This window comes from Ornithorhynchus anatinus, chromosome 3, assembly GCF_004115215.2.
Source record: "Ornithorhynchus anatinus isolate Pmale09 chromosome 3, mOrnAna1.pri.v4, whole genome shotgun sequence".
In the NCBI taxonomy this organism is placed as follows: domain Eukaryota; kingdom Metazoa; phylum Chordata; class Mammalia; order Monotremata; family Ornithorhynchidae; genus Ornithorhynchus; species Ornithorhynchus anatinus.
In genome coordinates, this window is record NC_041730.1 from 111,236,592 (window position 1) to 111,260,784 (window position 24,193).

Genomic DNA, 24,193 nt, shown 5'->3' on the forward strand with positions numbered 1-24,193 from the left:
GGTATTTTGATATTTGAGAATGTTTAAGGACTTGGGGGTATTTCTTAATTGAAGTGATCTCATTCAATAATATTTGAGTGCTTACACTGTGCAAAGCACTGTACTAAGCAGTAGGGAGAGCACAATCACTAAAGTCTATCTCCAATACAACAGAGCCTGCAAAATCAAGACCTGCAGGGCACTGTCATTTATAAAAACTCCTCAGAATAGAGGGCTGGATTGTAAACTCCTGGAGGGTGGGAACTGTGTCTACTTTACTGGACTCTTCCTAAAGTTTACTATAGTACTCTGCATAGAATAAGCATTAAATAAATATCTCTGATTGATATATAGCTACCTAAGCAAGCAGGATTCAAAGATAATTTTGTTTAAACAAAACTATCTCTTGGCAGATGCTCCCAATTCTGCTAGCCTGTTGGATACTTTTTCCTCAGTTGTGCTCTATTGATACTGATAACAATAATAATAGCATTTGTCGCTTATTATGTGCCAAGCACTGTATTAGATACTGGAGTAGATAAAAGATAATCAGGTCATGCACAGTCCCTGTTCCACGTGGGGCTCACAGTCCAAAAGGGAGGAAAACAGGTAATTTAATCCCCATTTTACAGAAGAGGAAACTGAGTATAGAAGTTAAGTGACTTGCCCAAGTTCACCCACATCTGCCTCTTAACTCTGCCAATTACAAAGAGGAGCTTGTTAACACTGACTTTTCATGAGACACTGATGAGAAAACCAGGATATTTGTTCAGCCTTATTCAAGGCCTGGTGATTTTTTTTTTATTGCAACATCAGAACCATTTTGGCGTTCTGGGAAATTTATTAATCTGGTCCAGCAGGAGAAGCAGTGTCGCCTAGTGGAAAGAGCTCATGCCTGGGAGTCAGAAAGACCTGGGTTCTAAACCAAGCTCCACTGTTGTTCTTTTGGGCAAGTCACTTCACTTCTCTGTGCCTCAGTTGCCTCATCTGTAAAATGGGGGTTAAGATTGTGAGCATCATGTGGGACATGGACTGTGTCCAATCTGATTAGCTTGTATCTACTCCAGCTCTTAGTACAGTGCCTGGCACATAGTAAGCATTTATCAAAGACCATAAAAAGCCATATTTTCCCTAATTTTTGCAAATAATATGGGTCATTTTATGAGTATGAGGAGATCACAGTGGCTTGGTTTTGATTCTGGGCCTCCACCTAGTAACACAGTTTATAGCTTTGCACTGTACTTGGAGTTATTCCTCTCACATTAGGAGTATAGTATTAAGATCCTATTGATTTTATTTAATGGCATTTGTTAAGCACTTACCATGTGCCACGGACTGCTCTAAGAGCTGGGATAGACACAAGGTAATCAGGCTGACCCACGTGGGGCTCAAAGTCTTAATCCCCATTTTACAGATGAGGCACAGAGAAGTTAAGTGACTTGCCTGAGGTCACACAGCAGACAAGTGGCAGATGAGGATTAGAACCCAGGTCCTTTGACTCCCAGGTCCATGCTCTTTCCACTAGACCACATTAATTCCCTAATCAATCAACCAGTGGTATTTATTGAGTACTTTCTACTTGCAGAACATTGTACTATGTGCTTGGGAGAGTACAAAAGAATTAGCAGACATGTTCCCCGTCCATAATCAGTTTACAATCTAGAGGGGGAGACAGACATTAATATGAATAAACAATTTATAATGTATAATTTAAAGATAGGTACATATGTACTCTAACAGCTCAAATGTCAACAGCTCAAAGCCTATATCAAGTCACTGTTTAGATCAAATTGCTTATACTTCATAAAATCAATGGCATTTAACACTTACTGTGTGCAGAGCACTGTACTACACACTTAGGAGAGCAAAATATGACAGAGTTGGTAGATTGGTGTTTACAGCCTGGAGGGGGAAACTAACATTAAAACAAATTATAGATATGTTCCGAAATGCTGCGGGGCTGAGGGTAGGATGACTACCCAGTACTCTGACCTCCCTTCCTCCTCTCTCGCCCCGCTCCGGTCTATTCTTCACTCCGCTGCCCGGCTCATCTTCCTGCAGAAACGATCTGGGCATGTCACTCCCCTTCTTAAACAACTCCAGTGGTTGCCTATCGACCTCCGCTCCAAACAAAAACTCCTCACTCTAGGCTTCGAGGCTCTCCATCACCTTGCCCCTTCCTACCTCTCCTCCCTTCTCTCTTTCTACCGCCCACCCCGCAAGCTCCGCTCCTCCGCCGCCCACCTCCTCACCGTCTCTCGGTCTCGCCTATCCCGCCGTCGACCCCCGGGTCACGTCCTCCCGCGGTCCTGGAACGCCCTCCCTCCTCACCTCCGCCAAACTGATTCTCTTTCCCTCTTCAAAACCCTACTTAAAAATCACCTCCTCCAAGAGGCGTTCCCAGACTGAGCTCCTCTTCCCCCTCTACTCCCTCTGCCATCCCCCCTTTACCTCTCCGCAGCTATAGCCTCATTTTCCCCTTTTCCCTCTGCTCCTCCACCTCTCCCTTCCCATCCCCACAGCACTGTACTCGTCCGCTCAACTGTATATATTTTCGTTACCCTATTTATTTTGTTAATGAATTGTACATCGCCTTGATTCTATTTAGTTGCCATCGGTTTTTACGAGATGTTCTTCCCCTTGACGCTGTTTATTGCCATCGTTCTTGTCTGTCCGTCTCCCCCGATTAGACTGTAAGCCCATCAAACGGCAGGGACTGTCTCTATCTGTTGCCGACTTGTTCATCCCAAGCGCTTAGTACAGTGCTCTGCACATAGTAAGCGCTCAATAAATACTATTGAATGAATGAATACTGAAAGGCTACAGATCTAAGTGCCGAGATGAAGAAAGGAGAGAGAATAGGGGAAAAGAAGACTTAATCAGGGAACACCTCTTGGAGGAGACGTGATTTTAATAAAGCTCTGAAGGTGGGAAGAGTGTTGGTCTGTCGTATATGAAGGGGAAGGTCAGAGGGAGGCAAGCCATCAGAAGCACAAGGCACAGTAAGTGAGCTGGTTAGAGAGAAGCCAAGTGTGGCGGCTGGGTTGTAGTAGGAAATCAGAGCGGTAAGGTAAGAAGGGGTGAGATGATTGATTGCTTTAAAGCCAATAGTAAGCAGTGTCATTCATTCATTCGACCGTATTTATTGAGCGCATACTGTGGGCAGAGAGTTTCTGTTTGATGTGGAAATGGATGGGCAACCACTGGAGTTTCTAGAAGAGCAGGAAGATGTGGGATCAACATTTTTTTCAGAAAAATCATCCAGGCAGCAGAGTGAAGAAAGAATTTAGGTGGGTAAAGGTCAGCAAGGAGGTTGGTGCAGTAGTCAAGGTGGGAGATGATACGTGTTTGGATCCAGATAGTAGTAGTTTGGATGGAGAGGAAAGGGTGGGTTTTAACGACCTTGCAAAGGCAGAACCAACAAAATTTGGTGATAGATTAAATATGTGGGTTGAGCGAGAGAGATGAAACCACCTGGTACAAAAAAAAAAAAGCCGGGATGATTAAGAAGCTCCAATCACCTAGAAGATGGTATATAGCAAGTAATCTGAAGCCTGTGACAGCTGTATTATTTGGAGTTAAGGTTCATTTTCAACTACAGTATGCCCAAGATATACTGAACACCCAGTCTCGACCTGTGACTTAGAATGGCAGGTCGAAGTGAAACACTGGAAGACGTAATGACCCCATACAAAATTGAATTCCAGAAGCAACTAAATGGAAGCAGTGTGACTTAGTGAAAAGAGCACAGGCTTGGGAGTCAGAGGTCATGGGTTCTAATCCTACCTCCACCACTTGTCAGCTGCGTGACCTGGGCAAGTCACTTAATTTCTCTGTGCCTCAGTTACCTCATCTGTAAAATGGGGATTAAGACTGTAAGCCCCGACGTGGGACAACCTGATAACCTTGCATCTCCCCCAGTGCGAAGAACAGTGCTTGGCACATAGTAAGTGCTTAACAAATATCATTATTATTATATTGTTAATAATAATAAAAATGGGAGTGTGACAGCTGTCTGACTGCCCCTCCCCGAACTTAGAGAGGATAGAAGCCAAGAAAGTCATTATGTGGCACCTCTTGGGGAGGAAAGTGAAAAGACTTAGCCGAGCCAGAGAGAAGGATTGTTCATTCAATCGTATTCACTGAGCGCTTACTGTATGCAGCGCACTGTACTAAGCGCTTGCACATTACAGTTCACCAACCAATAGAGACAATCCCTATCCAACACCAGGGGTTGGGGGTGGAGGAGCCAGTGGTTGCAGAAGATGACCCGTGGCCATCTTGAAGAGAGAATGGGAGCTGTGTGCCTGGAATAAGAGGATTCAGAAAGAACTCATGCTTTGACCCTAACCCTCTGAAACCAAAGAGAGGGTTGGGAGACCCTGAAGGTTCAGGATCCAGCCGCTACGGCTTCAGAGGAGTGAGGCTCCTGCCCCTGAAGGGGAGAAAGAACACTTACTACTAATAATAATAATGGTATTTGTTAAGCGCTTACTATGTGCCAAGCGCTGTTCTAAGCACTGGGGTAGAGACAAGGTAATCAGGTTGTCCCACGCGGGGCTCACAGTCTTAATCCCCATTTTACAGATGAAGAACTGAGGCTCAGAGAAGTTAAGTGACTTGCCCAAAGTCACACAGCTGACACGTGGCAGAGCCGGGATTAGAACCCACAACCTCTGACTCCCAAACCCATGTTCTTTCCACTAAGCCACGTTGCTTCTCAGAGAAGCTTCTTAAGAGACCCTGGCACCCGAACGATGGGGAGAGGGTCGGACTGAAAACCGGAACACCCCAAGAAGTGAGGGGGAAGGACCAGTGGAAAGTAAGCGATGGGAGGACTACAGAGAAATACAGAGGGTCCTGGTGGGAAGAGAAGGGGGAGTATTCGATCTAAGGAAAGGCAGAAGACTGTGAGCTCGATGTGGGCCAGGAAAGTCACTGTTGATCGCTGTATTGTACTTTCCCAAGCGCTTAGTACAGTGCTCCGCACACAGTAAGCACTCAATAAGTATGACTGAATGAATGAATCATTACCAAATTAAGAAAGTACAGCACAATGTTGAGATGTCAGATCCTGGTGACTGCCTGGAGGAGCAGCTCTGGGTGGCAGGGCACCTGGGGAGCTGCGGGAACGGACGGAGAGCTAGTCTCAGTGTGGGAGGCTAATTCCCGATGACCCCTTCAACTCTGAGGAGATGCCCAGGCTTCAGTTGAAGGGTGGTGGGATTTGGGGTGCAGAGCCCCCTCTAGACTGCAAGCTGGTTGGGAGCAGAGAACGTGTCTGTTCTATTGTACTTTCCTAAGTGCTTAGTATAGTGCTCTGCACACAGAAAGCACTGAATAAATACGATTGACTGACTGATGGAAAACATCTCCAAACTCTGTATTAGAAGAACGGAAGCACTGGGGGACTTTAGGGCCCAGAAGAGGTTGGCCAGGAGGGCTGTTAAGGTGTCTCCAGGAGCTCTTTTGGCAGAGAGCCAAAACCCTGGGTTAAGGTCACAACCTATTCTTTCAAATCAGATCCTTTGTAATTGCTCAAACACTACCAAATTAGAAGTCAAAAAAAAACAGTGTTTTGTTGGTGTCCCACATATATCGTATTGCACACACTCCCTCTAACATTTTAGGACCATTGTGATTTAACAAGCACATTTTATATTCACTTTTGAATTCACACGCACTGGTTTTACCCTGGATTTGTTTTGCTTTTTTTGTTTGCTTTTTGAGGCAGTAAAGGCAGGATAGGGTATCCTCAGAACTCGGAAGACATTATTAACCACTTAACCCTTCTACAACCCAGCTCGCACACTTCTCTCCTCTAACGCCAACCTTACTGTACCTCAAGTTCAACTAATTCACCACCATTTCCTTGCCCACATCCTCCTTTTGGCCTGGAACTCCCTTCCCCTTTGTATATGACAGACCATAACTTTTCCCACCTTCAAAGACCTACTAAAATCACATAATAATATTAATAATTGTGGTATTTGTTAAGCGCTTGGTGAGTGCCAGGCTGTATACTACGCGCTGAGGTGGATCCAAGCACATCAGGTTCAGTCTCAATTCTCACTTTACAGATGAGGTAACAGAGGCACACAGAATAATAAAAATAATGTTCGTATTTGTTAAGCGCTTACTATGTGTAGAGCACCGTTCTAAGCGCTGGGGTAGATACAGGGTAATCAGGTTGTCCCATGTGAGGCTCACAATCTTAATTCCCATTTTACAGATGAGGTAACTGAGGCGCAGAGAAGTTAAGTGACTTGCCCACAGTCACACAGCTGACAAGTGGCAGAGCAGGGATTTGAACCCATGACTTCTGACTCCTAAGCCCATGCTCTTTCCACTGAGCCACACTGAAGTGACTTACCCAAGGTCACACAGCAGACTATGGGCAGAGTGGGGATTAGAACTGAGTCCCAGATCCCTGGGAGCTTTAGCCACTGGGCCTCTCCTCACCTCCAAGAGGCCTTCCCTGACTAATCCCTCAATTACTAATCCCTTTTGACTACAAATTTGGATCTGTACTATTTGGTATTTACTTAAGCCCCCTTAAGCCCCTCCGCATTTATGAACATATCTATAATTTACTTTAATGCATGTTCCCACCTCTAGACTGTAAAATCCTGGTGGACTGGAAAGGTATCTACCAACTCTGTTGAACTGTACTCTCTGAAGCATGTAGTTCACTGCTTTACACAGTAAGCACTTAATAAATATCCTTGATTGAGTGATTAAAAATTAGTGGAATCTGGAATCTCTTTAAATTGGTGTCTGCCCACTTCAGGGGAATGAGCAAAAAAAAGTGGACAGCCAACTAAAATGACTGCATGCACTGGGTAAATCACGCTTTGTAAAGTGCCTCGTAATCCTGGCTCCGCCACTTGCCTGCTGTGTAACCTTGGGCAAGTCACTCCACTTCTCTGGGCCTCAGTTACCTCATCTGTAAAATGGGGATTGAGATTGTGAGCCCCACATGGAACAGGGATTGTGTCCAACCCAATCTGCTTATATCCACCCCAGCGCTTAGTACAGTGCCTGGCACAGAGTAAGTGCTTAAAACACCACAGTTATTATTATTATTATTATCCAAATATTTCAGAGCACTCAATCATGTTTTTAATAGTATTTGTTAAGTGTTTACTACGAGCCAGGCACCATGGCTCTGTGGAAAGAGCCCGGGCTTGGGAGTCAGAGGTCATGGGTTCGAATCCCGGCTCTGCCACTTGTCACAGGGCAAGTCACAACTTCTCTGTGCCTCAGTTTCCTCATCTGTAAAATGGGGATTAACTGTGAGCCTCACATGGGACAACGTGATTATCTTGTATCTACCCCAATGCTTAGAACAGTGCTCTGCACATAGTAAGCACTTAACAAATACCAACATTATTGTTATTATTATGTGCTGGGGAGATACATGCTAATCAGGTTGAACACATTCTATGTTCCACCTGGGGCTCACAATCTTAATCCCAATTTTTACAAATGAGGTAACAGACTCAGGGAAATGAGGCTTTTTGTCTTTTTTGTTTGTTTTTATTTATGGTATTTGCTAAGTGTTTACTGTGTGCCAGACAATATACTAAACATTGGGTTGGATACAGGTTGGGCATAGTCCTTGTCCCACTTCGAGCTCACAGTTTTAATTCCCCTTTTACAGATGAGGTAACAGATACAGAGAAGTTAAATGACTTGCCCGAGGCCACACAGCAGGCAAGTGGCAAAGCTGAAATTAGAATCCAGGTCTTTCTGACTTCCCAGGGCGGTGCTCTATCCACTAGGCCATGCTGCTTCAATTGACTCAATGATTCTGGCATTCCTGCGAGATAAGTCATTGGTCAGTTTTATCCCATTTTACAGATTGACTTTGAGGCACTACCAATTTTCTCCATCATACTTGTAGACTCTGCGTCAGATACTCCCCAGTTCAACTCTTCATTCTACAGAAACGCTCCTGGTATGTCAGTCCCCTCCTCAGAAACCTCCAGTGGTTGCCTATCAACCTTCTCATGAAGCAAAAACTCCTCACTATTGGCTTCAAAGCTCTCCATCACCTTGTCCCCTCCTACCTTACCTCCCTTCTCTCCTCCTACAGCCCAGCCGGCACACTCTGCTCCTCTGTCGCTCACCTCCTCACGGTGTCTCTTTCTGGCCTGTCCCACCGTGGACCCCTGGCCCATGTCCTACCTCTGGCCTGGAATGCCCTTCCTCCTCAAATTCGCCAAACTAGCACACTTCCCCGCTTCAAAGCCCTACTGAAAGCTCACCTCCTCCAGGAGGCCTTCCCAGACTGAGCCCCTCCTTTTTCCTCTGCTCCTCCTCCCCTGCCCATTGCCCCTACTCCCTAGCTCTGCTCTACCCCCTCCCCACCCCACAGCACTTGGGCATATTTGTACATATTACTCTATTTTATCAATGATGCATATATATCTATGATTCTATTTATCTATTTGATGCCTGTCTACTTGTTTTGTTGTCTGTCTCCTCCTTCTAGACTGTGAGCCCGTTATTGGATAGGGATTGTCTCTATCTGTTGCCAAACTGTACTTTCCAAGTGCTTAGTACAATGCTCTGCCGACTGTAAGCACTCAATAAATAGGATTGAATGAATGAATTCCTCCCAACCCCATGTTGCAAGTGTACCCTCATGGCTGCCCCTCCCATCACTGTCCCCTTGTTGGCACAGTTCTCCTGCTTGACAACTTCTGTTCTCCCCAAATGTGCCAGATCATAACTCTCCCCTCTTCAAAGCCCTTCTAAAATCCCGCCTTCTCTAATAAGTTTGCCTCATTGAACTCCCATCCAGGCATCTCAACCCAAAAACCAACACTTGCACATAGTCATTTAGTCATATCCTTCGCTCAGCAGTTGGGAATATCCAATGGTACACAATTATTTATTCTAAATCCATGGTTTATAAACATCTCTAGGTCTTTCTCTCCCACTAAAGCATTAGCTCCTTATGGGCATGACCAGGATTTGTACATCTTCTGCGCTTTCCCAAGTCCTTCGTAAAGTGCATTGTTCCAGTGAGCTATTACCAAGGTCCCGATGATTACAGCTCTTACTGCAATTCACCCAGACACCAAGCTCAATCAATGATATTTACTGAGCACTTATAATGGGCAGAGCACTGTACTAACCGCTTGGGAGCGTACAATACAAAAGAGTTAGCAGTCAGGGGTTCCCTGCCCACAAGCCTCTGGTTTTTCCTAGAGGCATGTGGAACAGTTCAAAGTGTTACATACCAGGGGACAATCAGTCCTACAGTACTTTCAACCAATCTAAATCAGTATCAGGGCCTGGGGCCAAGTCAGCCAGAATACCCAATGCCTAGATAGATCCTCCCTCTGGCTCTTTGCACGGACCCTTTCACTTCTCAGATAGGTGCCTGGTCAAAATGGGCTTCAGATTTGTTTCTTCAATGGCTAGAAGCATAATAAGGGCCCCGCCCCCATTAACTAGGTCTCTTTTCCCTGATTGATTCAGAGGAAGAATCTATGCAGCCCGGGAAGTGGCCAGTAGAGCTGGGTTTTTCTCCTGCATTCTTCTGCGGGCTGGTGACAGAGCAGCATATAACTCTGAACCTCATCCATGCCCTTGGCTGGCTCTTCTTCCTGCCGAAAGCCCAGGATCTCGCCTCCGACCCCTGGCCCACATCCTGCCTCTGGCCTGGAACACCCTCCCTCCTCAAATCCGACAGATAATTACTCTCTCCCCACCCCCGCCCCTGCCTTCAAAGCCTAATTGAAGTAATACTTTCTCCAAGAGACCTTCCCAGGCTAAACCCCACTTTTCCTCACCTCCCACTCCCTTCTGCGTCACCCTGACTTGCTTCCTTTGCTCTTCGCCCCTCCCAGACCCACTTCACTTATATCCATATCTGTAATTTTATTTATTTGCATTGATGTCTGTCTCCCCATTTCTAGACTGTAAGCTCTATGTGGGCAGGGAATGTGACTGTTTATCGTTGTACTGTGCTCTCTCAAGCGCTTAGTACAGTGCTCTGCATACGGTAAGCACTCAGTAAATTTGAATGAATGAACAAACTTTAAGAAAATACCCTTTTGGCTACAGTGCTAGGCTGCAGAGGGAAGAGGCCTCTCCCTTCAGACTACTTTGGGATTAAATCACACTTCCCACTACACAGTCCCAGGTCAACAGTTCTCCCTGAAGGGACTGGAGATAAAATTGAGTTTTAGAGATTTCAATCCTATTTATTGAGAGCATATTCATTCTTTGGTTCAATCGAATTTAATGAGTGCTTACTGTGCGCAGAGCACTGTACTAAGTGGTTGGGAGGGTACAACACAACAATACGTAGTCATGTTCCCTGCCCACATAGAGTTTACAATCTAGATGGGGGGGAGAGAGACATTAATATAAATTACGGAGCACTGTACTATGCGCTTCAAAGTGAATATAACAGACATTCCCTGCCCACAACAAGCTTACAGCCTAGAGGAGACAATCCCTACCCTGGGAGAAGGTCTGACACCAGTTGTTTTTGAACAGCAGGGCCCTGATGTTTAAACCTCACCTCTCCATCCTTACAAAAATGAACACCGAGCCTTCAGAAGCACGACTCCGGACAGAAGACAGCCAGGCACTGCGACAGTAAAGCAGCCATGCAAAAAGGGATACCCGCCCACACTCCCAAGGCAGGTTCCAACCTGCTACCGGCATGTAGGCCACAGCAACATTCCTGATTGGCCCCGTCCTGCCTCCACATCTTCTTCTGCTAGTCAGGCAGGTGAGGAAGTGTGTCTTCATTTGGTTGTAAATCTGCACCCCTGATCACACCATTACCTTCTCAGAAATGTGCACAATCTCAGCCATATATTTATTAGGCACTGCCCAGTTAAAAACTTTTCAGAAAAGAAAACAGTGTTTGCAAGAGAACCACCATTTCAGTGTCAAAACGTCCGTTAAGAGTTTGTTTCCCTTCTTGCCAAGCCATAGAGTCAGGGCTAAGTATGGTTTTCTGCACACAATGGGTGCTCGATAACATTGATTGATACAGAAAGGTACAGTGCTTGGCAAAGTAAACAACGTTTTGATTTTTTGACTTTATCTTGGCCTTATCACTCTCCCAGGAACCTGCCTGAGCGATTAGATGCATGGAATTAGATTTTACATGGTGTTCTGTCTGTGGAATTTTGCGAAGACTCAGAAATCTTACCTACATATTTCTATCCCTTGACTATTTTCCTGAACTCTTTAATCATGCTTTGGTTTCTTTAGCTACTGATAAAATATGTACATGGCATTAAATTACTCCTTTTACAGCTTACTGAGGCTCCGAAAATTGCAAAAGAATTCACCTGCTCAATACCTTTTTCTTCATAGGTGTCAACTGGCCACTCTAAAATCCAGTTTCAAGCAGGCCTTTCAAAACCGCCCATGCCCTAAATGTTCTTAAAATACAAATGGTTTCAGTTTATAAGGTTTATTGCATTAACAATTTTGGTCAGGGTGTAATTGACAAAAGAAAGTAACATAGTGCACACACAGAGCCATGAGCAAAGTTTAGGACTAAATATGGGGGAAAAAAAATATTTCTGTTTTAGGTAAACGAATAGAGTGAGAAGGCAATAGGTAAAGATGTCATTGTTTTCCACCATGAGCTTTACTTTGAAAAACGAAGTCCAAATTAAATTCAATTAGAGTCTTTAAAAGAAGTTTGTGCAGTATTTTCATGGCCATTTTTGTTTGCAGGGCACATTTTCTAATACTAAATAATAATTTCAACAGTTAATGTGCATTTGATTAATACATGATGAAATGTTGAGGAAACAATTGCAAATGTTGACATTAGACTTGTGGGCAGGGAACATGTCTACCAATTCTGTTATATCGTATTCTCACAAGAGCTCTGTACAGTGCTCTGCACCCAATAAGTGCTCCATAAATACAACTGTTTGATGCTTCACTGGACTTTCACATTGAGTGTTCAGGCGCTAACTTCCTATCAAAGCGGAGCTCCATCTGTTTGAAAGGGAACAAACCCAGCAAGGAATCATCATGAGGATTAAGTTAATGGTAGAGAAGCGGCATGGGCTGATGGAAAAAGCTCAGGCCTGGGACTCAGAAGACCTGGGTTCTAATCCCGGCTACCTACTTGCCTGCTGTGTAACCCTGGGCAAGTCGGTTCGCTTCTCTGTGCCTCAGTTACTTCATCTGTAAAATGGGGATGAAGACTTTGAGCCCCACATTTTGCTGTACGTCTCTCCTTTTTAGACTGTGAGCCTGTTGTTGGGCAGCGATTGTCTCTATCTGCTGCCAAATCGTATAATCCAAGTGCTTAGTACAGTGCTCTGCATACAGTAAGTGCTCAATAAATACGATTGAATGAACGAATGACATGGACTGTGTCCAACCTGATTATCCAGAATCTCCCCCAGTGCTTAGCACAGTGTCTGCCATGTAGGAAGAACTTAATAAATGCCATTAAAAAGAAAAGATGATTAACCTTGCCATTCTTCCTGAGATTGTAATCTCCTTAAGAGGGTGGTGATAGAGTCAAACCATCAACCAATGGTACCTATTGAGTGCTTACTTTGTCCAGGGCACTGTACTAGGTGCTCAGGAGAATATACAATGGAAGACCGATCCCTGCCCTCAAGGAGTGTAAGGTTTTAGCAGCTTCACCAATTAATTAAGTCTCAAGCACTTCAAACTGGAGGCGTGGAAGGCCCTCCCTCTTCATGTTCAACAGAGGATCACTCTCTCCACCTTCAAAGGCTTCCTGAAGGCACCTCTCCTCCAAGATGCCTTCCCCAACTAAGCCCTCATTTCCTCTTCTCCCACGCCCTTCTGCGTTGCCCTTGAACTTGGATTGGCACCCCTCATTCCCCTCTCCCTGCTCCCCATAGCACTTACAGGACATATTTGAAATGTACTTACATTAATGGCTGCCTCCCCCGTTGAACTGTAAGTTCCTTGAGGGCAGGATACATGTCTACCAACCCTGTTGTCTTGTACTCTCTCAAGGACTTAATACAGTGTTCTGCGCAAAGTAAGTGCTCAATAAATACCACTGATTGACTGTGGGCAGGAACTGTTGCCTGCCAACTGTTATATTGTACTCTCCCAAACTTTAGTATAGTGCTCGGCACATCCTAAATGCTCACTCATTCATTTACTCAATTGCATTTATTAAGTGCTTACTATGTGTAGAGCACTGTACTAAGCGTTTGGGAGATTACAATTTGACAATAAACAATGGCATTACCTGCCCACAATGAGCTCACAGTCTTGGTGGGAGGCGGGGGAGACAACACAAAGAAATACAATTACAGGTATATACATAAGCGCTGGGGGGCTGGGGGTGTGAGCAAAGAGATCAAGTCAGGGAGACACAGAAGGGAGTGGAGGATGAAGAAAAGTGGAGCTTAGTCTGGGAAGGTCTCTTGGAGGAGATGGCCCTTCAATAAAGCTTTGAAGAGGGGAGAGGCATTGTCTGTCTGGATTTGAAGAGGGAGGGGTTCCAGGCCAGAGGCACGACATAGGCCAGGGGTTGGGGGAAAAGACAGGCGAGATCCGAGGCACAGTGAGAAGGTTAATACTAAAGGATCCAAGTATGCCTCCTGCTCTCAATAGCATATGACTGATTGATTGACTGATTGATGGGTGCCCTGCACAGAGCAAGCCCTCCAACACTACTAGTGACTCTTGGTTGGGCAGATGAGACTGGAGTCCTGGCCTACCTGTCCAACCCTGAAGGGCAGTTTCCCTCTCATTCAATTGTATTTATTGAGCGCCTGTATGCAAAGCACTGTGCTAAACGCTTGGAAAGCACAATTTGGCAAAAACTAGGGACCATCCCTACCCAACACTGGTGTGATTTTGGGCAAGTCACTTAACTTCTCTGTGCCTCAGTTACCTCATCCATAAAATGGGGACTAAGACTGTGCACCCCACGTGGGACAACCTGATCACCTTCTATCCTGCCCAACGCTTAGAACTGTGTTTGGTACACAGTAAGCGCTTAAGAAATGCCAACATTATTTATTATCATTTAGACCGGTAGGGCCAAAGACGTTGGAGCGGTCTGGTGGCTCCGTCAGGGTCCAGCCGCCCTCCTTGCTGCTCCCAGACCTGGCTAATAATAGTAATGATGGCATTTGTTAAGCGCTTACTATGTGCCAAGCCCTGTTCGAAGCGCTAGGGTAGATACAAGGTAAGCGGGCAGTCCTCCATGGGGCTCGCCGTCTTCAACCCCATTTTGCAGACGAGGACTAGAAAAGTGTAGTGAGTTGCCCGGAGTCACACTGCTGATACGGGGCGGAGGGGGGATTTGAACCCATGATCTCGGACTCCCAAGCCCGGGCTCTTCATTCCCTTCGGATCTAGGGAGGTGGGGGGCAAGGATGGAGTGCGGGGGTGTTCGGTGCCCGCCGCCCAGGCCTCAGTCCCCTTGGAGCCCCCCGGACTCACTGCGGTGGCCCGCGGCTGGGAGTTTCGTGCCAGGATGGGCGATGCCAGGGGCGATGCCAGCCGCCCGGCCGACCCTCGCCAAGGTCACGGGGGCGGCGGGGCAGGAGGGGGAGAAGGAGCAGAAGGAGAAGGTGAGGAGGAGGAGCAGGGGCAGGAGGAGGAGGAGGGGGAGCAGGAGAAGGAGCAAGAGGAGGACCAGGAGAAGGAGAAGGGGAGAAGGAGGAGCAGGGGCAGGAGGAGCAGCAGCAAGAGGAGGAGGGGGAGCAGGAGCAAGAGAAGGCGCAAGAGGAGGAGCAGAAGGAGAAGGGGAGAAGGAAGAGCAGGGGCAGGAGGAGGAGGTGGAGAAGGAGGAGCAGGAGAAGCAGGAGGAGGAGGAGGAGGGAGGAGGAGGAGGAGGGGGGAGGAGGAGGAGAAGCAGGAGGGGAGCAAGAGAAGGAGCGGGAGCAAGAGAAGGAGCAAGAGGAGGAGCAGAAGGAGAAGGGGAGAAGGAAGAGCAGGGGCAGGAGGAGGAGGTGGAGAAGGAGGAGCAGGAGAAGCAGGAGGAGGAGGAGAGGGGAAGGAGAAGCAGGAGGGGGAGCAGGAGAAGGAGCGGGAGGAAGAGAAGGAGCAAGAGGAGGGGCGGGGGAGAAGGAAAGAAGGAGGAGCAGGGGCAGGAGGAGGAGGTGGAACAGGAGAAGGTGGAACAGGAGAAGGGGAGAAGGAGCAGCAGGCGAAGCAGGAGGAGGAGGAGAGGGGAAGGAGGGGAGGAGGAGGAGGAGGAGGAGGAGGAGGAGGAGGAGGAGGAGGAGGAGGAGGAGGAGGAGAGCCTTCCCGGCCGGGGCCCGGCCCCTGTGCCCACCAAGCCCTCCATCCCTCCCGGTCCCCGGCCCCCAGTCCTGCAGACAGAGCCCCGAGGCCCCAGGAGCGGCCCTTCCCCGGGGCCTGGCGGCGGGCCGGGGCTGCAGGGAGGGCGGGGGAGGGCAGGGGAGGGGAGGGCCGAGCAGGGCCGGGCCGGGCTGGGCCGGGCCGGGCCGGGCCGGGCCGCCCCGAGCAGCCCCTCGTCCGGTCGGTCCCTCCCGGCCGGCCCGCACTCACGTGGCCGCGTCCTTGGGCCCGAGTCCGCCCTCCGCCGCAGCCGGCTCTTCTTGGCCGGAGCCTGGGGGTCCGGGGTCGGGTCCGGGGGGCAGCCGTTGAGCAGGAGGCGTTGGGCCGCGGGGCCCGCGGCGCTGGGGGGCGGCTGGGCCTGGCCCCCCGGCTCCCCCATGCCGGCGGGACGGACGGACGGACGGACGGACGGACAGACGGAGGGGCTCGGGGCTCCGGCGGTCAGGGCCCGGCGCTGGAGGTCATCCTCGGCCGTCTGAGGCCCCGGACCCTCCCGGGCGGCCGCTGGAGCGGCGCGGCCACCGCACGCCCCGCCCCGCCCCGCCCGGCCCCCGGCCCCCGGCCCCCGGCCCCGCCGCCCTGCTCCGCTCCGCTCCACCCCCTCCGACCCCGGCCCCGGCCGCTCCCACGCCCCGCCCTCAGCCCGCGCTCATCTCTCCTCTCCCTCCTCCTCCTGCCCTTTCTCCTGCTCCCCCTCCTCCTCCTCCTGCTTCTCCCCCTCCTCCTGCTCCCCCTCCTTCTCCGGCTTCTGCTCCGCCTTCTCCCCTCCTCCTCCTTCTGCCCCTTCTCCCCCTCTTGCTGCTTCTTCTCCTCTTCCTCCTGCTTCTCCCCCTCCTCCTCTTGCTCCTTCTCTTCCTCCTGCACCTTCTCCTGCTCCCCCACCTCCTGCTTCTCCTGCCCCTTCTCCTCCTGCTCCTACTTCTCCCCTTTCTCCTTCTCCTCCTGCTTTTCTTCCTCCTGCATCTCTTCCTCCTGCTCCTCTTGTTTCTTCTCTTCCTCCTCCTCCTGCTTCTCCTTTGTTCTTTCTCCTCCTCCTGCTCCTGCTTCTCCCCCTTCCTCCTTCTCCCCTCCTCCTTTTCCCCTGCTCCTTCTCCTCCTCCTGCTTCTTCTTCCCCCAACTTCTCCTACTCCTGCTACTTTTCCTCCTCGTCCTCCTCCTCCTATTTCTCCTCCTGGTCCTCCCTGTTCCTCCTGTTACTGCTTCTCCCCCTCCTCCTGCTCCTGCTCCTCTTCTCACCTCCTTGGGTCCCTGGAGGCTTTGGCTCTGCCTTCCCCTTTGGGCCTGCTGGTTCCCTTGGAAGTGCAGCCCCCGATCGGGGTCTAGATTGAAGGCTCCTCGTGGGCGGGGGATCTGTCTAACAACTCTGTTACGCTACACTCTCTCAAGCACTCAGTACACAGTAAGCGCTCGATAAATATAATTGATTGATCGGAGTCACACCCCTGGCCGCGCCACAGCTGAGCAACCCCGAGGATGTCCAGGGCTGCCTGCGGAGAGCGGAGCGCTCCCGGGTCCGGACCTGTTGGGCCGCGGAGTTCCCGACGGGAGCCGGGACAGGGAGAGAGGACACGATTTCCAGGGGCAACCAAGGGTGCCAGGGTGGGAGGTTTCAGCCCCGCGGGCACTCCGGACAACCTGGAAAGCAGGTTTTCTTGGCAGAGGTGGAACGTGTGGATCCAAGAGGTCAAGATTAGACCTTGCCTTCCCCCCAAGACCCCAAACGATTACCTGAGGTAATGGGCCCCCCGGCCAGTCATCTTGCAAGCTCGATCTCAGCTATCTTGCCTTTCCCATGATTTACCTCTGGAACTCAAGCATTTAGTACAGTGCTTTGCACAGAGTAAGCACTCGGGAAATGAGATTGAATGAACTCCCTTCCCAACCATATGAACCAGACCACCACTCTCTCCAACCTCAAGACTTTATTAAGGTCACAACTCCTCCAAGAGGCCTTCCCTGATTAAGCCCTCTTTCCCCGACTGCTTCTCCCTTCTACACCATCTATGCACTTGGTATTCAAACACAGACGCTCCCCGACCCACAGCACTTATGTCCATATCCATGTCCATGTCCATATAAAATAAAAATTTATTTTAATATCTGTCTCCTGCTCTAGACTGTAAGTTCATTGTGGGCAGGGAATATGTCTACCAACTCTGTTGTTTTATACTCTCTCCCAAGCGCTTAGTACGGTACTCTCTGTGCACAGAGAGGACTCAGTGAATACCATTGCTAAATGACCTGTTTTTTCTAGGGTATTCCTCTGGCTTCCATCAGTCAGTTAATAGCATTTATGGAGCACAGGCTCTATGAAGATGACTGTACTATCAATCAGTGAGTAGTATTTATGGAGCACTTGCCCTGGGCAGAGCACTATACTAAACTCCTGGGAAAGTACAATGCAAGAGAGTTGATTGATAGATACATTCCCTGCCCACAAGGAGCTTAGAGTTCATAGGGTATATTTATAATTAATCAAAGGTATCAAGTACTTTCAGGGTGCAGAGAATTCTATTAAATGCTTAGGATCAATCAGTCAATGGAATTTATTGAGCCTTTACTGGATGCAGAGTACTTTTATTAAGTCCTTGGGAGAGTACAATACCATAGAGTTGGTAGACAAGATTCAATCACTAATCTTATTTATTGAACACCTACTGTGTGTAGGGCACTGTACTAAGCGATTGGGAGAGTACAATAAAACAGAGGTGGTAGACACATTCCCTGTCCACAGCGAGCTTACAGTCTAGAGGATTCCTGTCCTTAAAAAGACTTTACGATTTAGCAGGACAGGCAGACATCAAAAGAAATTACAGGTAAGGGAAGCAACATAGAATAAGGGATATGTACCTAAGTGCAGGGTTCGGGAAGGGAATACTTAAGTGCTCTGGGGGTACAGGCTCAATTGCATACTTGATGCAGAGGCAAGGGAAAATGGGGAAGGAAGATGAGAGGTTAGTCAGGTAAGGCTTCTTGGAGGCGATACTATTTTAGTAGGGTTTCAGGTGTTGTAGTGTTCACAGCATGGGTTAGTTTGCTACCCAAAGCTGAACTCTAAAGGTGCAGACAGTGGGGTGACTTACTTACCTTGAGGTTTACCTTGAGGTTCCTCTGTGCCCTGGTGTCTGGATTCTGTGTGAATGACTCCAGCGGTGACCTGCCCTTTGGGGGCCATGGACAGAGACCTGGTTGACCCTGGCCAAACTCGATGCACCTACTTTTCAAAGCTACCAGTTGCCCTTCTCTTCCACCTTAATCAATTATATTTACTGAACACTTACTGCATGCAGAGCATTGGGCTAAGCACTTGGGAGAGTACAGTGTAACAGAGTTGGTACTCCGCTCCGAGAGCTGTGGAAATCTCTAGCTCAATCTATCCTTTTCAGCTTCTCTACTTTTCAAATAGTCTCTACGTGGAAGCACGTGGGGCTAGGTCAGGTCCGTAGGTCGGCGTATCTGGGATGCAAAGAGGGGGATAGCGTTATCGTCGTACGCAAGTGGCGAGTGGTACTGACCCTGCCTGGGTAGAAACACGCTGGACTTTTGCAGGGACAGAATGTCCCCCGCCAACTCTCAGTCTCGTGCTTGGCGACCTTCCAGTAACCTGGAGTCCCATTACACCCTAGATGGTGAGGGGAGAGGAGAGAGGAGAGGAGGGTGTTGCTTGCGACTGGGCAGGAACCATGGTCCCCTAACAAAAAGGCTTAGTACAGTACCTGGCACATAGTAAGATCTTAACAAATACCACCGTTATTAAAGGGAAAGAGCAAGAAGTGGCCTCATTTTTTGGCCAGAGGCCCTTTACTCTTAACCCTTTCCTATTCAGTCTGATTGGAAAGCTCTGTAAAAACTAGCATTTTCATAAGAACAGATTTTAAGTGTGGATTCAATTGTATTTCGGGTAAGTCTGAGAACCTGATTAGCCCAACACTTTTCTTTGATTATCAAGGAAATAAAAAGTTTATAAAGAAATTTAAAAAAAAAACAACTGTTGTAGCCATTCTTTAATCATTTTTTTTTTGGTGAGACAAATCCAAGTTTGAGAAGATTTAAAGATGTCCCTTAGACACCTCCCTCTCTCTCTTTCTTTCTTTCTCTCTCTCTCCTCTTACAGGGATTGTAGTCACTGCTTCATTGCATCAATTTTAAGGAACAAAAAAATACTTAACTCTCTGAATCCCCATTAGATCTTAAGTAGAAAGGTTCTTTGTGAATTTTGAACAAAAGAGCATGGGATTGGGATTCAGGAGACCTGGGTTCTTGTACCGGTTCTTCAACTTGCCTACTGTGTGCCCTTGGGCAAATCACTTAACCTAATAATAGTTATTATTACTAGCTAAGAGCTTATTATGTGCTAAGCACTGCACTAAATGCTAGGGTAGATGCAAGATAATCAAGTTGCACATAGTTCCTTTTCCCATATGGAGCTCCCAGACTAAGTGGGAAGGAGAACAGGTATTTAACTCCCATTTTATAGATGAGGAAACAGAGGCACAGAGAAGTGAAGTAATTTGCACCAGGTCATACAGCAGGTAAGTGGTGGAGCTGGGATTAGAACCCAGATCCCCTGACTCTCAGGCCCAGGTTCATTCCACAGGGCCATGCTGCTTTACTCTGTGCCTCAGTTTCCGCAACTGTAAAATGGGGATAAAATTTCCGCTCTCCTGATTTCAATCATGAATCCTATGTGGGACAAAAGCTGTGTAGGATCTGATTGTCTTTTATCTACCCTGGCACTTAACACAGTGCGTGACACATAGAAAATGCAGAACAAGCTCCATAATTATTAAATAATTAAAAGGTGAGTGTCAGGATGCTGGGACCAGAACGTTGTGAATTAGTCAAGAAAGTCTTCCTGGAGAAAATGGGATTTTTAGCAGGTCTTTGAAGATGGGGAAAGGTGTGGTCTGGTGGATTTGTGGAGAGAGAAGAAGCTCCAGGCTGGAGGGAACAGGATGAGCAAGTGGGAAAGTTGAAAGCAAGGGGAAGCTCAAAGGTGAATTTGAGAGGAGCAGAGAATGTAGGCTGGGGGAAAATAGTAGTGGCATTTATGGAGAGCCCATTTGTGTGGTGCAATCTACTAGGTGTTTGGGAAGTACTGAATGACCAGGTGACGTTTTCCCTATCCCCGAGGAGTTTACACACCAATAGGAGGGACAGACCTAAAAGCATTTACAACTTGAGAGGTCACAAATAAATACATAGAGCAGGAAGATATACATGAACAGTAAGGAGGGTGTAATAAGCTCATAAGAGAATGAGTAGCGGTTGAAGAGAGTCAGTAGGTAAGATGGAAAAAGTTAGTGGACAGCCTTTAAGCCAGCATTAAGGAATTTCTGCTCCAAGTGGCAGGAGAGGGAAAGTCAGTGGAGGTTTCTGAGGAGTAGAGAGGTGCTTGCTGAGATGATTTTGGAGTATGGACTGGAGTATGGAGTATGAACTGAAAAGGAGAGAGGCAGGAGGCAGGGAGACGAGAGGCTAAAACGGTAATCTAACTGTGATATGATAAAGATCTTGAACAAAGGTGGTATCTGTTTTGAGGGAAAGGAAGGGGTGGATCTGGAAAACGTTATGGAGGGAGATTCAATTAATGGCATTTAATGAGTACTCACTGTGCATTCACTGAGCGTTCTACTAAGCGTTTGGGGGAGTACAATACAAAAAGGAAGTTATAGGGAATACCTGCCCACAAAGAGTTTACAACCTACAGGGGGAGACAGACATTAAAGTAAATTACAGGTGATTATCAGTAATAATAATGATGGCATTTGGTAAGCAATTACTATGTGCCAAGCACTGTTCTAAGCGGTGGGGTAATAATAATAATGATGATGGTATTTGTAAAGTGCTTACTATGTGCACTGTTCTAAGCGCTGGGAGGTTACATGGTGATCAGGTTGTCCCACATGGGGCTCACAGTCTTAATCCCCATTTTACAGATGAGGAAACTGAGGCATAGAGAAGTTAAGTGACTTGCCCAAAGTCACACAGCTGACAGGTGGCGGAGCTGGGATTAGAACCCATGACCTCTGACTCCTAAGCCCGTGCTCTTTCCACTGAGCTATGCTGCTTAGGTAATCAGGTTGTCCCACATGGGGCTCACAATCTTAATCCCCATTTTACAGATGAGATAACTGAGGCACAGAGAAGTTAAGTGATTTGCCTAAAGTCACAGAGCTGACAAGTGATGGTGCCGGGATTAGAACCCATGACCTCTGACTCCCCAGCCCATGCTCTTTCCACTGAAGTACGCTGCTTCTCTGACAAATACCATCACTATTATTATCAGTCAATCAGCAATCAGTCAATGGCATTTATTGAGTGTTTACTATGTGTAGAGCAGTGTAATAAACCCTTGGCAGAGTACAAAATAACAGAGTTGGCAAACCCATTCCCTGCCCACAACAGATATATACAGAATCGCTGCAAGGTTAGGGGAGGGGTGAATAACTAAATGTTTAAGGGGAACGGATAATAATGGCGGTATTTGTTAAGCGCTTACTTTGTGCCAGACACTGTTCTAAGTGCTGGGGTGGATACAAGATAATTGGGTTGGACATAATCCCTGTCCCACATGGGGCTCACAATCTTAATCCCCATTTTACAGATGAGGTAACTGGGGCCCAGAGAAGTGAAGTGACTTGCCCAAAATCACAGAGCAGACAAGTGGCGGAACCGGAATTAGAACCCATGACCTTCTAACTCCTAAGCCCGTGTTCTGACCATTAGGCCCTGCTGCTTCAGAGAAGGGAAATTTTAGACAGAGAAATTAGGGTTAAACTGGGTAAGGCCTCTTGGAGGAGATGGAATTTAGTGGCAAGATTTAGCAGTGGATTGAATGCGAAAGTTGGAGGGCAGTGAGAAATTTAGGGCGACATCAAGGTGGCGGGGTTCTAGAGCCGGAAAGATGGTGATGTTATCAACAAAATGGGAAAGCTTATCAACAAAATGGGAAAGCTCCTTGTGGGCGGGGAACGTGTCTACCAACTCGCTTATATTGTACTTATATTGTACTTGTAGAGAAGCAGCGTGGCTCAGTGGAAAGAGCCCGGGCTTGGGAGTCAGAGGTCATGGGTTCGAATCCCGGCTCTGCCACTTGTCAGCTGTGTGACTGTGGGCAAGTCACTTAACTTCTCTGCACCTCAGTTGCCTCATCTGTAAAATGGGGACTAACTGTGAGCCTCACGTGGGACAACCCCATTACCCTGTATCTACCCCAGCGCTTAGAGCAGTGCTCTGCACATAGTAAGCGCTTAACAAATACCAACATTATTATTATTACTTTCCCAAGAGTTAAGTACAGTACTCTGCACACAGTAAATGGGATTGACTGAGGAGTGGATTTAAGATGGAAGATGCAAAGATTTAATGTCAGACATGTTGAATTTGAAGTGTCAGCAGGATTGGGATTGTCCATTAGGCGAGAGGTCAGAGTTGGAGAAATAGATTTGAGCATCAGTCTCAAAGAACTAGTAGTAGTTAAAGTCTTGAAAGTGGACGAGTTGGCTGACAGAGTGTATGTAGAGGAATAGGGCACTGAGAACGGGCTTACAACACTGCCACGGTGAGGGAGGAGGAAAAGGACTCAGCAAAAGAGACTGAGATGAATAATCACTGAGGTAGAGGAGAAACAATTGAGTATCGGATTGGCAAGTCCAGGCCTGAAATTGTTTGAAGCAGGAAGGAATGGTCAAAGGTGACAAATGTCAAAGGCGATAGGTGAAAGAAAAAGGATCAGGATGGAGTCGAGGTCACTGAAAGACGGCTATGAAGGAAACAGCGGAGACTTCGAGATTTGCTGCCTCAGAAAAACGAAGGGCGTAGGAGCCTGATGGAGGGAGAAAGGAGATACTCGAGGGAAAGGAAGCAAAAGCAGAACCTGGATTCATGTTGTTCAAGTTTGGACAGGACTAGGAGCAGGGAAATGGAACAATAGCCGAGGGAGCTGTGAGATGCAGAGAAGTCTTTTATAGGGGTGACTTGAGCAGGTGTGAAGGGCTCTGGTAAGGAGCCATTTGAGAGTGGGAGGTTGAAGGTGACGGGGTGGGAAGGGAGGAGAGTGGGAGGTTGAAGATGGTGGTATGGAAGGGGAGGAGAGTGGGTGGTAGAAGATGGCGGTCTGGGAGGTTGAAGACGGTGACATGGATGGGGAGGAGAGTGAGAGAAAATATTTTTAAGAGGTGTGACGGGACCAAGTCGGAGACCCAGGCAGAGGGGGTAGATTGAGAGAACAGATGCTACATCTCTTCCTTAGAGACAGAATTAATGGAAGAGGAAGAGGGAGGGGTAGTAGAGTGGTGAGGAATCATTTGGGAGACTTTGGGAAGTTCATCATCCGTTGGGGCCTTACTCCATGTCTTTTTTTTCTTTTTCTGTGACCGCTGGGGTCACGGCCCACGGTTTGAGAAACATTAACCAAAGGTCTATCAGGTAGGAGCAACCCCCACAGCTCATGCGCCAGGGCATTCTTCTTGCTAGAACAGCCTCTCGGTAAACATGTCATCAATCACCGCCTCATCTGTAATGGCGAGGCTCTCACCTTGCCTTTTGATAGGTCTTGTGATCGGTAATTGAGTAGCGTGAACAAGAGACTGTGAGTCAACCTCCCGGAGACCCCAGAGACCAACTCTCTCAAATCAATCGTATTTATTGAGCACTTACTGGTTGCAGAGCTCTGTACTGAGCACTTTGGAGAGTACAATATAACAATATAACTGAGTTGGTAAACATATTCCCTGCCCACAGTGAGCTTACAGCCTAGGCGGAGAAACAGACATGAATAGAAACAAGTAAATTGAGGATATGTACTGAAGTGCTGTGGGGATGGAGGAGGAGAGGGGGTGAATTCCGGCTCTGCCACATGCCTTCTGTGTGACATTGGATAAGTCACTTCACTTCTCTGAGCCT

General features: G+C 47.7%; 1 protein-coding gene across 2 annotated transcripts in view; it reads right to left on the bottom strand.

Moving 5' to 3' along the window:
- Nucleotides 1-18,744, bottom strand: part of PANK1 (pantothenate kinase 1) — a 56,855-nt gene extending 38,111 nt beyond the window's left edge. The window contains exon 1 of one of the 2 annotated variants that reach the window (XM_029060339.2): nucleotides 18,374-18,744. In XM_029060339.2, coding sequence (XP_028916172.1) covers nucleotides 18,374-18,461 — 88 coding nt within the window. In that variant the 5' untranslated portion in view covers nucleotides 18,462-18,744. Of the gene's footprint in view, nucleotides 1-15,495; nucleotides 15,780-18,373 lie in introns of those variants that run through there. The other variant, XM_029060338.2, reaches the window with a different exon arrangement.
- Between the last annotated feature and the right edge of the window lie 5,449 nt (nucleotides 18,745-24,193).